At 44.7% G+C, this 17,825-nt stretch overlaps 1 protein-coding gene across 1 annotated transcript; it reads right to left on the reverse strand.

Moving 5' to 3' along the window:
• Window positions 1-6,174: 6,174 nt before the first annotated feature.
• On the reverse strand, window positions 6,175-11,037 carry LOC122558132 (maestro heat-like repeat-containing protein family member 1). Its single transcript, XM_043706451.1, has one exon. It carries the CDS (start codon window positions 11,035-11,037, stop codon window positions 6,175-6,177), a length of 4,863 nt encoding a protein of 1,620 aa, XP_043562386.1.
• Between the last annotated feature and the right edge of the window lie 6,788 nt (window positions 11,038-17,825).

The raw sequence follows: 17,825 nt of genomic DNA on the forward strand, positions 1-17,825 counted from the left end.
CCTTGTCGAACACCTTACTGAAGTCCACATAGATCACATCTACTGCTCTGCCCTCAACTCAATCCTCTTTGTCACTTCTTCAAAAAACTCAATCAAGTTTGTGAGACATGATTTCCCACGCACATAGCCATGTTGTCTATCTCTAATCAGTCCTTGCCTTTCCAAATACATGTACATCCTGTCCCTCAGGATTCCCTCCAACAACTTGCCCACCTCTGAGGTCAGGCTCACCGGTCTATAATTCCCTGGCTTGTCCTTACCACCCTTCTTAAACAGTGGCACCACGTTAGCCAACCTCCAGTCCTCCAGCACCTTATATGTGGCTATCGATGATACAAATATCTCAGCAAGAGGCCCAGCAATCACTTCTCTAGCCTCCCACAGAGTTCTAGGGTACATCTGATTAGATCCTGGGGATTTATCCACTTTTATGCATTTCAAGACATCCAACACTTCCTCCTCTGTAATATGGACATTTTTCAAGGTGTCACCATCGATTTCCCTACATTCTGTATCTTCCATATCCTTTTCCACAGTAAATACTGATGCAAAGTACTCGTTTAATATCTCCCCCATTTTCTGCGGCTCCACGCAAAGGTCGCCTTGCTGATCTATGAGGGGCCCTATTTTCTCCCTTTTGTCCTTAATGTATTTGTAAAAACCTTTTGGATTCTCCTTAATTCTATTTGCCAAAGCTATCTCATGTCCCCTTTTTGCCCTCCTGATTTCCCTCTTAATTACACTCCTATTGCCTTTATACTCTTCTGAGGATTCACTCGACCTATCCTGTCTATACCTGACATATGCTTCCTTCTTTTCCTTAACCAAACACTCAATTTCTCTAGTCATCCAGCATTCCTTATACCTACCAGCCTTCCCTTTCACCCTGACAGGAATATACTTTCTCTGGATTCTCGTTATCTCATTTCTGAAGGCTTCCCATTTACCAGCCATCCCTTTACCTGCGAACATCTGCCCCCAATCAGCTTTCGAAAGTTTTTGTCTAATATCTTCAAAGTTGGCCTTTCTCCAATTTAAAACTTCAACTTTTAGATCTGGTCTATCCTTTTCCATCACTATTTTAAATCTAACAGAGTTATGGTCGCTGGCCCCAAAGTGCTTCTCCACTGACACCTCAGTCACCTGCCCTGCCTTATTTCCCAAGGATAGGTCAAGTTTTGCACCTTCTCTAGTAGGTACATCCACATACTGAATCAGAAAATTTTCTTGTGCACACTTAACAAATTCCTCTCCATCTAAACGCTTAACACTATGGCAGTCCCAGTCTATGTTTGTAAAGTTAAAACTCCCTACCATAACCACTCTATTATTCTTACAGATAGCTGAGATCTCGTTACAAGTTTGTTTCTCAATTTCCCTCTGACTATTAGGGGGTCTATAATGCAATCCCAATAAGGTGATCATCCCTTTCTTATTTCTCAGTTCCACCCAAATAACTTCCTTGAATGCATTTCCAGGAATATCCTCCCTCAGCACAGCTGTAATGCTATCCCTAATCAAAAATGCCACTCCCCCTCCTCTCTTGCCTCCCTTTCTGTCCTTCCTGTAGTATTTGTATCCTGGAACATTAAGCTGCCAGTCCTGCCCATCCCTGAGCCATGTTTCTGTAATTGCTATGATATCCCAGTCCCATGCCCTCAGTTCATCTTTCTTCCCTGTTCGGCCCCTTGCCTTGAAATAAATGCAGTTTAATTTATTAGTCCTACCTTGTCCCTGCCTGCCCTGACTGTTTGACTCACTTCTGTTCTCAACTGTACCTGTCTCAGATCGATCTCTTTCTTCATTATCTCCCTGGGTCCCACCCCCACCTTACTAGTTTAAATCCTCCCGAGCAGCTCTAGCAAATCTCCCTGGCAGTATGTTAGTCCCCTTCCAATTTAGGTGCAATTCTTATACAGGTCACTTCTAACCCAAAAGAGATTCCAATGATCCAAAAATGTGAATCCTTCTCCCATACAGCAGCTCCTCAGCCATGCATTCATCTGCTCTATCCTCCTATTCCTGCCCTCATTAGCTTGTAGCACCAGGAGTAATCCAGATATTACTACTCTGCCTAACTCTCTGTAATCTCCTTTCAGAATTTCAACCTTTTCCCTTCCTATGTCGTTGATTCCAATGTGTACAATGACCTCTTGCTGGCCTTTCTCCCCTTGAAGACATTCTGCATCCTCTCTGAGACATCCTTGATCCTGGCACCAGGGAAGCAACACACCATTCTGATTTTTTGCTGCTGGCCACGGAAACATCTGTCTGTACCTTGGAATAGAGGGTCCCCTAACACAGGGGACTTTTGCCCGAAACGTCGATTTTGCCTGTCCTCGGATGCTGCCTGAATTGCTGTGCTCTTCCAGCACCACTGATCCAGAATCTGGTTTCCAGCATCTGCAGTCATTGTTTTTACCTCATTGGTCCCCTAACACAGTTGATCTCTTGGAACCCGAACCCTTCATTGCATTACAGCCAGTCTCAATACCAGGAACTTGGCTGTTCGTGCTACGTTCCCCTGAGAATCATCACCCCCCCACTTCATTTTCCAAAACAGTATACTTGTTTGAAATGGGAATAGCCACAGAAGACTTCTGCACTAGCTGCCTACCTCTCTTACCTTTCCTGGAGTTGTATGACTGTATCTGAGACTTTTCCCCCTTCCTATAACTGCCATCTATAACATACTGTTGCTGTTGCAAATTCCTCATTGCCTCTAACTGACTCTCCAACCGATCCATACGATCTGATAGGGTGACCTTATAGAGGTTTATAAAATCATGAGGGGCATGAATAGAGTAAATAGACAAAGTCTTTCTCCCTAGAGTGGGGGAGTCCAGAACTAAAGGGCATAGGTTTAAGGTGAGAGAGGAAAGATATAAAAGAGACCTAAGGGGCAACTTTTTCACGCAGAGGGTGGTGTGTGTTTGGAATGAGCTGCCAGAGGAAGTGGTGGAGACTAGTACAATTGCAACATCTGGATGGGTATATAAATAGGAAAGGTTTGGAGTGATATGGGGTGGGTGCTGGCAGGTGGGACTAGATTGGGTTGGTATATCCTGTCGGCATTTGACGAGTTGGACAGTAGGGTCTGTTTCTATGCTGTAGATCTCTATGACTCTGTTTTGCAGCAGAGCCAACCATAGTGCCACAAGCCTGGCTGCTGCAGTTTTCCTGAGAATCCATCCCCCGCAATAGTATCCAAAATGGTATGTCTGTTTGAGAGAGGAATGACCACTGGGAACTCCTGCACTGCCTACCCTTTACTCATCTTCCTCATTGTCACCCAGTGGTTTTCTGCCTGTGTAGCCCTTATACTCAGTATGACCAGCTCACTAAATGTGTTCCTCAGCATCATGGATGCTGCATAGTGAGTCCATCCAAGGATGTGGAGAGAATATTTCTTTTAATGGGAGAATCTCGAACTAGGAGTAATAGTTTAAAAATAAGGGTGCATCCATTTTATAAAGAGATAAGGATAATATTTTTCTCTCAGTGCATTAAGAGTCTTTGGAATTCCCTTCTTCGTAGGGAGTGGGGGTTACTGAATCTTAAAATACTCTTAAGGTGGAGATAATTCGATTCTTGATTCTCACGAGGGTGAACAATTATCACAGGAATGTTGAGTTGAGGTTATTGGGTGGTGGAACATGCTCTTCTTTCTTGTAATTGCTATTTGTGTAATTCATTTATACTGTTCTGAACTCTACGTGTATTTAAGTAAAGCACTGTTTTTATTTATCAATTGTTCCTACTTACACTCTATTTGCTGTGTCTTTGGATATTTTCTGATCAGTCTGATCAGAGATGTTGTTAAGCACCTGTAGAGCAGGTGGGGCCTGAACTAAGGTCCCCTGGCTCAGAGGTTGGGACACCACCAGGAGCCCAGCTGCTTATTTTTGTGTTTAAAAAAACTCTGTCCCTTTCTGTCTCACTCTGGATACTGTTGCTGGCTTTCCAAGGCCCCCCCTTGTTTTGTAAGCCTATGTAATGCCTCTTCTGAACCATCCCCACTCAATAAAGCAGTCTGTGCAGGTTCTGAGAAGAATTCAGTTAAAAGTCACACAACACCAGGTTTATGTGGAAGCACTAGCTTTCAGAGCACTGCTCCTTCATCAGGTTGTTGTGAACGTTAAGATCATGCTCACAGAATTTAAAGCCAAAGGAATCATGGAGATGTGATACAGTAAACAATCTTAGATTAAGACTTTCATCTTTTTTAATGAGACATGCTGGTTTCTGTTCTTTGATATGTAAATCCCAGATCTACTTTTAAATTACATTCTCAACATAGCTCAGCTTTTTAAACAGTAGTTGTGAAGTCTGTTTGCTGTGTCAGACTGATTAACCCTTTGTATAGTTTTACAGGCAAAATAAAATGTAATTCTGTGAAAACAAATTCAGCCCATAAACTTATATGTGTGCGCATGTCGTGACAGATTGAGTGTGTGCATGTGATAGAGTCTGTGTGTATAGAAATGTGTGTGTGCAAGCTTGGTTAAGTGTGTGTGTGACTGCGATGGGGTACGTGTGAGAGGTGCTTGTGTCAGTGTATGTGTGTGCATATGAGAGAGAACTTGTGTATGAGATTAGATTAGATTAGATTCTCCTACAGTATGGAAACACGTCCTTTGGCCCAACAAGTCCACACCAACCCTCCGAAGAGTTAACCCACGCAGACCCATTTCCCTCTGACTAGTGCACTTAACACTATGGACAACACATCTTTGGACTATGGGAGGAAACCGGAGCACCCGGAGGAAACCCACACAGACACGGGGAGAATGTGCAAACTCCACACAGTCACCCAAGGCTGGAATTGAACTTGGGTCCCCGGCGCAGTGAGGCAGGTGTGTGTACGCTTGAAAATAGAGATTGTCGTTAAATCAAAGTTAGCCACTGCATAGTTAAAGACTGACCTATAATTATTATAGGATAACAGGATCTCAGTTTATTTCCAATACAAAAATTACAAAATGTCATTCAGATAAAATCAATCATTTTTTGTAAGGAGATGGAGCAGAGGCAGGGTCTGTATTATAAAGTGGTTGGAGGATGATCATGACCTTTGTTTAGAAGAAGCTTGAGGAGGATCAAGGTTTGTATTGAGTTAGCTTGATAAGAGTCAGGGACTTAGTGGAGGAGACGCTGGAACAGGATCAGCAAACAGTAAGGAATTGTCAAGTGTCTGTGGTATTAGGGAAACTGATGAGGATCACCGTCTATGTTTAGGAAATACTGACGAGGATCAGGGTCTGTGTTGAGAAGCTGATGAGGATCAGGGTCTATGTTGAGGAGATGCTGACGAGGATCAGGGTCTATGTTGAGGAGAGGCTGATGAGGATCAGGGTCTATGTTGAGGAGAGGCTGACGAGGATCAGGATCTGTGTTGAGAAGCTGACGAGGATCAGGGTCTATGTTGAGGAGAGGCTGATGAGGATCAGGGTCTGTGTTGAGAGGCTGACGAGGATCAGGGTCTATGTTGAGGAGAGGCTGATGAGGATCAGGGTCTCTGTTGAGGAGAAGCTGATGAGGATCAGGGTCTCTGTTGAGGAGAAGCTGACGAGGATCAGGGTCTGTGTTGAGGAGAGGCTGATGAGGATCAGGGTCTATGTTGAGGAGAGGCTGACGAGGATCAGGGTCTATGTTGAGGAGAGGCTGACGAGGATCAGGGTCTATGTTGAGGAGAGGCTGACGAGGATCAGGGTCTATGTTGAGGAGAGGCTGACGAGGATCAGGGTCTCTGTTGAGGAGAAGCTGACAAAGATCAGGGTCTATGTTGAGGAGAGGCTGACGAGGATCAGGGTCTATGTTGAGGAGAGGCTGACGAGGATCAGGGTCTGTGTTGAGGATAAGCTGACAAAGATCAGGGTCTGTGTTGAGAAGCTGACGAGGATCAGGATCTGTGTTGAGAAGCTGACAAAGATCAGGGTCTGCGTTGAGGAGAAGCTGGAAGAGGATCAGCGACTGTCCTGAGGAGAAGCTAGAGGAAGAGCAGGGTCTATGTTACTGGGCAATTTGAGGAGAAGCAGTGTTGAGAGTCTGGCGAATGTTGAGTGTTTCGGTGAGAAGCTGATGGAGGAGGATCAGGGTCTGTTTTATTGGGAGGCTGAAGAAGTATTCGGGAAATTGGAGGAGGATCAGGGTCTGTGATGGTCAGCATCCACCTTAATATTTATATTTTTTCCACCATGTGATTCTTTGAGCAGGTTTCGAATGTTCTTCTGGATGTTGGAAAAAGAATGCTGAGAGAGTAACTGCATTTGCTCGGATCTGCTCTTGTTGGTTGGTGAAGAAGGATATACAGTCTGTGACGTAGGTGTGGATTCTATCAGGGACATCTTTTATGAGTTGTTTGGAAATGTCCTTTAGGAATCCTGTGTAGTTCAGGGTTTCCTCACCTAAATGCTTGTCAACCTTTGAGTATGCATCATCTGAGGCAATGAGGGGAATTGCCAATCGAAGTGTTGAGGCACATGATCTTGACACTTCCTTACTGTTTCCACCCAGGTGAAGCAACAAAGAAACAAGGTGAGAATGTACTTGTTGGTGGAAGTAGGTTCTGGGATCTTTACATGCACACTTGACTAAGCGCCCCAACACAATAAATGCTTCAGCCCGCACCTTCTCACACTTGGCTTCAAAGAATGGTTCAATGCCAGTCATGATTTTCAGGACGAAAGGTCTGATGGTATTTGGTCTCAATTGCTCCAGATGCTTTGAGAGGCATAACAACACCTCGAACATGAGCAGGTCATTGTCATTCTCCCCAGTTTCCATCAGACCGGTCATCGCACAGAGCACTGGCCGAGAATATTTCTCGAGTCGGTGAGGAGCTCCAGTTGTAACATTGCTCATGCCCCGGACACACAGAAACTGAACAACTGAAGATGAGCTATATAGGCACCTTAGCAACCTGTTCATCAGGGTATCTGTAAGCTGAAGCTGTGAGATCTGTGGGGACTTTAAGAGTTCTCCAAAGAAGGCAGCCACAGTAACTTTCTGACACTCTTCTACTGTCAGGATGAGAGCTGAGAGTTGCACAACAATCCCTGTCAGATTAGAAGCAGCATATCGGACCATTGCTTTTGCCAGCAAAATAACCCCTCTGTGGGACTTGCGTAGGTCCATCATCTGATCCCATCCCCCATTTTCTTGCATGAAATGCACCACTTGATGATTATTTGACATATTCAGCAGGTCCATTAACATCTCGACACAGTTCACACAGACATCTTTACTGCTCAACGACTGAGATTCTGCTGAGAAATCTCTCTGTTTGGATTCATGATGGGGAACAAAAACCTTGGGCAGGCGAACTTTGATGGAGGAGCTGTGATGGATGAGCAGGGTGCTGAATAACTGGGGGAATAACTTAAGGACAACCTCTCGTGACTCGGGTGTGGTTATCATCTCATACAAAGCACACACTGCTGCCAGAGATTCGAGAGTTGAATATTGATCCAGATGTTCAGTTAAGGGGGATGTTCTCCTTTCCCCAGTTGGCAACTGTTTATTCAGTATATTCAGCAGCTCTTTCATTGTATTCATGGAACATTCCGGCTCCTCTGCCAATGTTCTCCAGATGTCACTGACATACTTATCCAAAGGAACAGGGAAAGTGAGGAGACAAGACACAACTGTTGATGTGTTGTGTGCGGTTAGAATGGCAATACTACGTAGGACAGAAAATTTCACTGCCTCTGAAGGGACTGACTGTAGCTGAACTCTCAGCAGGTTAAGTATCTCAGAGACCTGGTCCCGAAGTTCACTCCCACGCATTTTTATGATGGTTTTGAGGAAGACAGCAGCTGCACTGGAACAGTTGGGCTGAGGGTCAGTCAGTCCTTTAAATGCTGCAAAAAGTAGATTTCCTACTTGGTCATGGGGCAAAGAGTTTGAAATGATCTCACTGATCTGACTGGCTGTTTGAAAGAGGACTGAATGGTCAGTGTTGACAAATGCTTCTCGGACAGATTTAAGAATGTCTAATTGCTCTTGATGCTGATGCAAATTGGTGCCTTCATACGAGAACTGAATAGACAGGATGATGTGTAAACTGTCCATGGCCAGCTGGCCAATGGATGGTGATGGATCTGCACAGCGTGGTATCACTCGTCCAATCAAAGTCCCCATATTATTTAACGGCACTACATTTTTAACATCGAGATTCTCCAAATAACAGTTCAGGAGCTCGAAGGTCATGATCATAGCCCTCTCACGTACATAGTCCTTTGTTGACATGATCCACTCTTCCAGCTGTGTGAATATGGACTGAAGACCATCAGGGGACAGATCTTGAAGTAATATTTGCTTCAGAAGGTCTTGCAGAGCAGTCAGGGTTTGTTTATAAAGTGTGGCTCTCTCCTTGATGTTACTATCAGTTGCTTTGACCTCATTTAGTTCTGAAGGGGCCAAGCTGAAAGTACTTAATAGACAGGTCTGAATAAGTTGCAAAGTGTCCTCTTGGTCACCGTGTAGCTGTACAAGATACATGCAGGCAGACATAGCTAAAAGACGCACAGGGTTCAGCAGTACTTGTGATACCTCAGCCTCAATAAGATCCTGCATGTATTTCAAAAGTTGTCTTTTCCCACTGAAATGGAAGGGAACTCTTTGATGAATTGACTGTAGAGACCTGGCTATTAGAGTCACGGTTTTTATTAGGCTTATCCTTAGTGTGAGATCCTTGGATTCAGACTTTGTCCCCTGAACACCAGTCATAAACTGGTTAACCACAGCAGGCAGAATGTGGCTTTCGACTCTGGAGAGCACTAGTTCCTCAGGTGAATAGAGGGCCATGTTCCCATAGCACAGAACCAGTGTGCTCTTCACTTTATCCAGATCCACCTCAGGCTTATCCCTAAGAATATTGAAGAAGTTACTTGTGTTCTTTAAGCTGTTCGAATTGGCAAACTCTTCCAGGGCGCTGAGCGTATCATCAAAATGGGTCATAGCACAGAAACCAATGGCAGCAGCAGCTCCTTCTCTCTCTGCAGTCTCACTGTGCTGAACATTGAGGAGCATTTGATGAAGCTTCCCCTTTATGTTTTTATGAGGAACATGATGGAGCACTGTGCCAAGAGATTTATAAAGAAAACCTTTCTCTTGTGGGGAGTGATGGTCAGTGTGGATTTGTCTGCACATTTCGTCGCTCAGCTTACCTGTCCATTCCTCGTCACCAATGTGATTGAGAGATCTGGACAAGAACAGCAAGAGTTTCTTCTCCCATTCTTGCTGGGGAAGAGATTCCTCCGAATTCTGCAGTAAATAATCAGCTAGTGAGGGAAGTTCCTCTCCCCACCCTGTCACTGTTGCTGGGTGGATATTGAAGCTCAGGACTTGCAAGAGTCTCAGTGCAGCAGCTCCACGGCCTCCTCCCTGATATGGACAACAGCACACAATGAGGAGCCGGGCTAGCAGTGCCTGGGCTTTAGGGAGGTTGGTTTCTTTACTGTATTGAACTGATAAGCTTTCATTGCCAGTTTGCAATTTCCTTTTCCCAAGCTGTGCTAAACAATTGCAGATTGTTGTTAAAGCTTGCGTGTATTGGGTCATTGTGACACACTCTAATAAGAATGGCCAAAGTATATCCTCCATCTTCACTGAATTTGTGATCATAAACATCACTGTTTCACATATTGTAACTAAATCTTCATCTGTAACTTGATCTAGGTGTTGGTCAGATGATACTGGGGACCCTGAACGAACAGGTGTGGCACACTGTCGGATGAGAAATTCCACCATTACCTTTCCTCCTTCCGGCTTGAGGTAACCTTGTTGGGCCATGGCACATATTACCTGGGCAATGATCTTCTTTTCCTGATTGCTGCCCTTGTCCAGGAGAGTCGGTTTTATTGCAGCTACAATCTGAGCTGCCTTCTGTTCAATGTGTGGGGATGCTGAGCTGATGAGATGTCTCAGTACACTGAGTGTGCCTACTCTGACTTGCTGGTCAGTATTCTCTAACTTAGTTAAAATAAAGTTGATCAATGCATCTGTGTAAACTGGGGCCAGAACTGTGAAACAGCGAAGGATCTCTGAGTGGTTTTTCATAGCAAGTTGGTTATTAAAGTCCACTGAAAGGCAAATCTGCTGATGCAGATTGTTCAGCACATTGTCTACCTGTGTCTTCAGTTTAAGACACCTCATCTCTGTGGCAGTATTTAGTACCTGGTAGAGACACTCTGTGATTGAACAGTGCCCCCCTTGTTTTTTAGTGAAAGACAGAAGGCTTCGGATTAGCTTGGGCAGCTCTTCCTCCAGTCGGTCCTTGGGTAGCAGGGAGCTGATGTAGCCTAGAGCTTCCACTGTTGGGATGTTCAACTTGGAATGCTCCTTCTCAAGCCACATTTTGAACAACAGACTGTAGACAATGTTGATCTCGGTGGAAAATGTCGTTTTGATGGATGTAGGGTCTAAGCCTTTCTCCTTTTCCAGATAGATCAGGATGCTTTTGCTAAAACTACCCATTGCTGAGGCAAGTACTGATTTCAAATCCTCATCCTTCACTCCAATTAGAACTGGAATCATGGTTTCCATAATAGATTTGAGAAAAGGCAGCATGCCTGACACATTTTGTATTGACATTTTGCTCAAAGTCTTCACCATGTACACGTGGGGAAGATGTCCTTGTTTGAAATTCTCCATCGTCAACTGAACAACTTCATTAATGAATCTGAAGCTCATGGCAACCAGGAGATTGCTTGCAGCTTCCTGGCTGTCAGCTTGTGCTCCTGTGAATGTCATCCAGAGTGTAGCCACCGAAATAATTTTCTGTGCTAATGCTTGGCTTATTTGGTCAATAGTGTCCTTGATAATCTTTGTCACGCTGTCTAATATGACAACCCCTTGTGGGACTGTCAGTGTGGTATGTTTGGATAGATAGTCATGGCAACTCTTCAACACTGTCTCTGGATGGTAACAACCCAATGTATGGAGGGTGTTTGATATTTTCTCATGACCATATTCACCCTCCTCTGCAGTCAGGTTCAGCAGGGCAACTGAGAATAGTTCCACACTGCTATTCATTTTAGGAATTTTTTTCACAACTTGGGACTGGAGAGCTCAAATTGCTTAATTCAGTATTTACGAAGATTATTAATGACCTTTTACTAAAAGATGCGTCCTTTCGGAATTATACCCGTGAATTCTCTGATATATTTCTAAGCAGATCAATCCAGATCTTTACTCCGAGTTCTAATCTCTGCAGTTCAGTCTGAAGGATCTAATTGCCCAGTTACATTCTATGTCTCGTGATCAATTAAAGAGTACCTTTCTTTATTCACTCAGAATGGAATCTACTGGACAAATGCCTGTTTACGTTCTAACTGCTCCTTCTCTTGCGTAATTAGTGCTGTTCCTTTACACAGTATTTCCAAGCGCATCTCCATTATTCTTCCCAGATTTGAAAGGATAAGATAAAAGACAGTTGTTTTAAAGCTCTCGTCCCATCACTCTCTCCAATACAAATGTACATTTGGTGTCACTTTTCTGTGTTTTTGTTTCCCCCATTCTTCCTGTTTCTGGGTTGTTATGGTTTTCATTGTGAAGTCACCTGACACAAGACAACCCCCTAGTCTTGAGCTGACCCTGACTCGCTTTCCCATATGAATGCCACCAGTTGATTGTGACTATTTTAAATGGTGGTGGTTAGAGTGAAGGAAGACCAATCTGACAGGGCAACAACTGCGTACCCTAGCAACACGCTGGATGGTACAACAGCTTGTTTTCTAATGTACACCTTTCTGTGCCACAGATTTCAAAGCACTGACACCAGAGTACATAGAAATACACTTCCTCTCTGCTTCTTGCTGGAACAAAGGTCTGAACCATCCCCACCCATCACCGCCCTCCTCCAAATGGCTGAGCTTGTCTTCACCCTAAACAACTTCTCTTTTAACTCTTCTCGTACTCTTCAGGTCAGAGGGGTAGCCATGGTAACTCGGGTGGGCCCTGGTTATGCCTGTCTCTTTTTGGGTACCTGGAACATTCTCCACCCACAACTCTTTCTGTGATATATCAATGGTATCAATAGTGCTGCTTCTCTCTCTCATCCAGAATTGGAAAGGTTTGTCAATTTTGCTTCCAATTTCCATCTGCCCTCACTTTCACCCAGTCCATCTCTGACTGCCCCCTTCCCTTCCTCGACAACATCCCTGTTTCTATTTCTGGGGATAGACTGGTCACTAATATTCACTATGAACCCACCGACACCCACTGTTATCTGGAGTATACATCCTCACACTCTGCTTCCTGTAAAGACTCTATTCCATTCTCCCAATTCTCTGTTGCATATGTTCCAAAGATGCTGACTTCGACAAGGGAGCCTCTGAAATGTTCACCTTCTACTTCACCTGAGGATTCCCCAGCACTGTTGTTGACAGCGCCCTCAAGCAGGGCCAACCCCTCTCCCGCACTTTGGCTCTCACCCCTCTTCCTTCCCACAATGGCAATAGGATTCCCCTTGTCCTTACTACCATCCCACCAGCACCCACAGCCAGAAAATCATTAGCCACTATTTCCACCACTTCCAGTGAGATGCCACCACCAGACACATATTCCCCTCCCCTCCCTTGCCTGCCTTCTGGATTGTTCCCTCCAGGACACCCTGGTCCACTCTTCCTTCACTCCCAACACTCCCCCCAACAGCCCCACGGCACCTTCCTTTGCAATCGCTGAAGCCGTAACATTTGCCTATTTACTTCCTCCCTTCTCAGCATCCAAAGGTCCAAACATACCTTCCAGCACTTTACCTGCACTTCACACAATGTTGTCTACTGCATTCGCTGCTCATGATGTGGTCTCCTCTACATCGGGAAAACAAAACATAGACTGGGTGACCACTTCGCAGGCCATCTACATTCTACCTGCAAAATTGACCTCGAGCTTCCAGTTGCCACTTCAAAACACCACCCGGTTCCCTGGCCAAATTCTCTGCCTAAGGATTGCTGCAGTGCTCTCAGTGTGAGCTGGAAGAACAACACCTAATTTTCCGCCTGGTGAGCCTGCAGCCTTCTGGATTCAATAACTTTATTGTATCCAGGGTTCAATAATTTTAGGGCTTCAGCTCTCTTATGTCCTCCCCCCCAACCCCACACACCAGGCTTTGTGATCGCACAGTCTGCGATTCCACACACAACTAACACTCCATTAACAGCTATTCACCCTCCTAGCCAGATTATTTTCCACTCCTTTGTCTGTCCAACTATTCTTCTCTCTCTTTGGGCTCTATCCCCACCTATCGTTTACTCCTTCTGCAACCACCCCACCCCACCCCCACCCTTTGCATATGAACCAACACTGTGCCAACTACCATCAGTCGTGAGGAAGGGTTGTTGGATCTGAAGCATTAACTCTGATTTCTCGTCACAGATGCTGCCAGACCTGCTGAGCTTTTCCAGCAATTTTTGTTTTTGTTTCTGATTTATGGCATGTGCAGTTCTTTCAGTTTTTATGTGGAAATTTTGTTTTGAGTCAGATATTTCCAATAAACTGATTAAAATTGAAGTCTTGATCAGATCAAAAAGTAATGGTTACTTCTATACCCAGGGAGAAAGTTGTATTTAGTTTGTTGCTCTGAATAACTATTGGTTGAAAAGAAGTGTCAATATCGTTAAGTTCAAACTCGAAAGACGATGTCAAGTTTAGGAACAATCTTTTGTTAAAACCTATTTACTAGCTCAGAGACTATGCCATCTACTGAGGTGATGGCATAGTTCTGAACTAGTAATCCGGACAATGTGGGGTAGATTAGATTACTGACAGTGTGGACACAGGCCATTTGACCCAACTAGTCCACACCGACCCTCCGAAGAGTCAGCCACCCAGACCCATTTCCCTCTGACTAATGAACCTAATTTGCGGAGTGGACTCGATGGGCTGAATGGCCTTACTTCCGCTCCTATGTCTTATGTCTTATGGTCTAACACTATGGGGCAATTTAGCATGGCCCATTCACCTGACCTGCACATCTTTGGACTGTGGGAGGAAACCGGAGCACCTGGAGGAAACCCACACAGACACTGGGAGAATATGCAAACTCCGCACAGACAGTCGCCCGACCCTGGAATTGAACCCAGGTCCCTGGCGCTGTGAGGCTAATCACTGAGCCACTGTGCCACCCAATATCCTGGGCCCCTGGAATCCTAGCACTGCAGAAGATTGAATTAAATTTCAATATGGAATTAAAAGTTTAATGATGACTGAAAGCCCATCTGATTCATTAATGTCCTTTAGGGAAGAGGAAACTGTCATCCATCTCTGTGATTTCACAGCAATATGGCTAACTCCTAACTGCCCTCTGAAATGGATTAGCAAGCTACACGGTTGAATCAATCACTAGAAGTCTCAAAAAAAGGACCGAAACAAACTGGACTAAACTATATCAAGTAAGGCAGCAGAAACAGTAACGTCAAACAAAGTCCTGTAGACCTTGCAATGTCATTCTTACTAACATCTGGGAGGCCAGTGCCAAAATTGGGAGAGCTGTCTCACAAATTAGTCAAGCATCATCCTGACATTGTCTGGAAGGTATCATTTCATGAGTCTGACTATGTACCCGCCATCCCTGGGTATTCCTGTACCATGTGGCATAGTATCAGGAAGGTGTTGCCCTGAGAGTTCAGGATTGATTCTGGATAGCATGGACTCTCATAGCATCAGGTCGAAACCTGAATGTCCTGCTCTCTCTTGGCTGAGGAAACAGTACTCCGCCGTATTGAATACCATTTGGAGCAAGCAATAAGACTGAAGCTTTCTCAACAATCTTCAGGTAGAAATGCCAAGTAGATGACCCATCTCAGACTCCTCCAGAAACCCCAGCACCACGGATGCCAGTCTTCAGACAACTTGAATCACTCCATGAGCTATCAATAAATGGTTGGAGGAACTGGATACTGCAAAGACCATAGGCCTTGACAACATTCTGGGAATAGTACTGAAGACTTGTGCTCCAGAAGTTGTTTCACCCCTCACCAAACTGGTCCAGCTATCATGGGGGAAGCACTGATCTGGTTTGAGTAATTCATACTGGCAGATAGCAAGGAAATAATGGTTGTTGGAGGTCTGTCATCACAGCTCCAGGACATCTCTGCAGGAATTCCTCAGGGTGGTATCCCAGGCCCAACGATCTTCAGCTGTTTCATTGATGACCTTCCCTTGACCTAAGGTCAGAAGTATGGATGTTTGCTAATGATTGCACAGTATTCAACACTATTTGCAATTCCTCAGATACTGAAACAATCCATGCAGGAAGATCTCACAGTGTCCACGCTTGGGCTGAAAGGTGACAGGCAACCTTTGCATCACCCAAGTGCTAGGCAATGACCATCACCAATAAGTCCCAAGCAAACTATTGCCTCCTTGACATTCAACAGTGTTACCATCATTGAATACTCCTCTGTCAACTTCCTGGGGTTACATTGATCAAAAACTGAACTGGGCTGGCTATATATATACGGTGGTGAGAAGGGCTCTGCCTGTGAGATCCTTTATGCACGCCCGGACTCTCTGCCACACCACAAGCTGCCCTCGAAGCGGCTGCGGGGGGTACAAGACTGTCACACACCTCCTTCTGGAATGTGCCTATGCAGAAGAAGTCTGGAGAGTAATGCAGTGGTGTTTGTCGAGGTTCGTCCCGAGCAGCGCCGTGACGCGGGACTCCGTGCTCTGCGGCCTGTTCCCCGGGACGCACACCGAGACAAACATCAACTGTGCCTGGAGGATCATCAACTCAGTGAAAGATGCTCTTTGGTCTGCCCGAAACCTGTTGATCTTCCAGATGAAGGAGCTGACCCCGACTGAGTGTGGCAGACTGGCACATTCCAAGGTCCAGGACTACGTGTTGAGGGACGCGAAGGCGCGGTGGGGAAAGACCACCGTGTAACGTCTGCCTGCCTAAGAACAGGGGGCCCACGCAGTAAATGGGCTCGGCTGAGGCCTCAGCAGAACAGTTGGATAGTAAATGTACAGACTTGTATATAGGGAAAATAAATTTCGATGTCTGTATGTAAAGCAATGTAATGTGTGCACAAGAATGGCATGACCGATTGTATAGCGATCCAAATAATTTTATGAATAAAGTTTATTTTTGAAATAAAAAAAAGGTTACAAGAGCAGTCAGAGGCTAAGAATACCACAGCGAATAACACCACTTTGTGATTCTCCACCGTCCATAAGGTACAAATCAGGAGTGTGATGGAATACTCCCCACTTGCCTGCATGAGTGCATCAGATAGTCAAAGTCCACATCCTATTGTAGCAAAATCTGGACCACATTCAAGATTGGGCTGACAAGTTAAAATTAACATTCATATTGTTAAAACGCCATGCATTGACCATGTCCAACCAAAGAGAATGTGATTTTCTTGTCTTAACCCTCAATAGCGTTGACGTCACTATCAACATCCTGGGGGTTACCATTGACCAGAAACTGAACTTGACCAGCCACAAAAATACTGTGGCTACAAGAGCACCTCTTGACTTCTGAAAGCCTGTGTACCATTTATAAGGCACAAGTCAGCCATGTGATGAAATACTCCCCATGGGTCTGGTTGAGTCCAGCTCCAACAGCACTCATGAATCTTGATACTGTTGATGATTTTCGGAGCCTCGCAATAACAGTTAACTAAGTTAGACACTCGATGATTAGTAATTAATTTTCTTACAGTTTGTTAAATTTGTTAAGAAACAGCCATTTATATATGATGCATTAGTTAATAGATAAACAAAGTAAACAAACATGACAATTGGACATGTTTTACTGATATGAGAGGACAAACATGCTGTGAGAACAGAATGTGTCAATCTCGTTAAGATGGTGAAAGCAGCATCTTGCTGTCTAGCCGAGATGCTAGGCAACTCATCCTCCTGGCCCGTCTTCCATCTGAGAAAACAACTCTCTGCTGATTGCCAGTTGAGAGTAAATAAATTTATAAAGAGGACACAATTATGAGGAGGAGGTGGAGAGTGATAGATAGATGAAGTGAGTTGGCAAAAATGGTAACTGGAGTGTAATGTAGGTAAGTGTGAGGTTCTGCATTCTGGGAAGAGAAAAGACAAGCAGAATTTTATTTGAATGGAAAGAGACTGCAGAATGCTGCAGTGCAAAGGGAACTCTATGTGCAAGTATAGTAAGTGACTAGATAACCACGTGGAATGTTGGCCTTTATTGCCTTTAATGGAGATAGAATATAAAAAGGAAGGATGTCTTGAAACCACTGTACAAGCTACTGGTGAGACTACACTTGGAGTACACCATGGAGTTTTATCCTGGCTGCAGCAGGATTTACTTGTTGTTATGATGACTTCATTTCAATATTTTTTGCAGTCTTAAGTTTGAAAGAATGTGGATTCCTCATTTTGATTTTCCAAAGATGTCAATGAGAGGGCAGTGGATTGTTTTATTTAATGAGGTATTTCTTGAAGAAGAATCATAATGAACTCGAAACATTAACTCTGTTTCTCGCTTCACAGATGCTGCCAGACCTCACAGAGTCATAGAGTCATAGAGATGTACAGCACGGAAACAGACCCTTCGCTCCAACCCGTCCATGCCGACCAGATATCCCACCCCAATCTAGTCCCACCTGCCAGCACCCGGCCCATATCCGTCCAAACCCTTCCTATTCATATACACATCCAAATGCCTCTTAAATGTTGCCATTGTACCAGCCTCCAGCACATCCTCTGGCAGCTCATTCCACACATGTACCACCCTCTGTGTGAAAAAGTTACCCCTTAGGTCTCTTTTATATCTTTCCCCTCTCACCCTAAACCTATGCCCTCTAGTTCTGGACTCCCCCACCCCAGGGAAAAGA

Source organism: Chiloscyllium plagiosum, chromosome 16 (genome assembly GCF_004010195.1).
Source record: "Chiloscyllium plagiosum isolate BGI_BamShark_2017 chromosome 16, ASM401019v2, whole genome shotgun sequence".
NCBI classification, from domain to species: Eukaryota; Metazoa; Chordata; class Chondrichthyes; order Orectolobiformes; family Hemiscylliidae; genus Chiloscyllium; species Chiloscyllium plagiosum.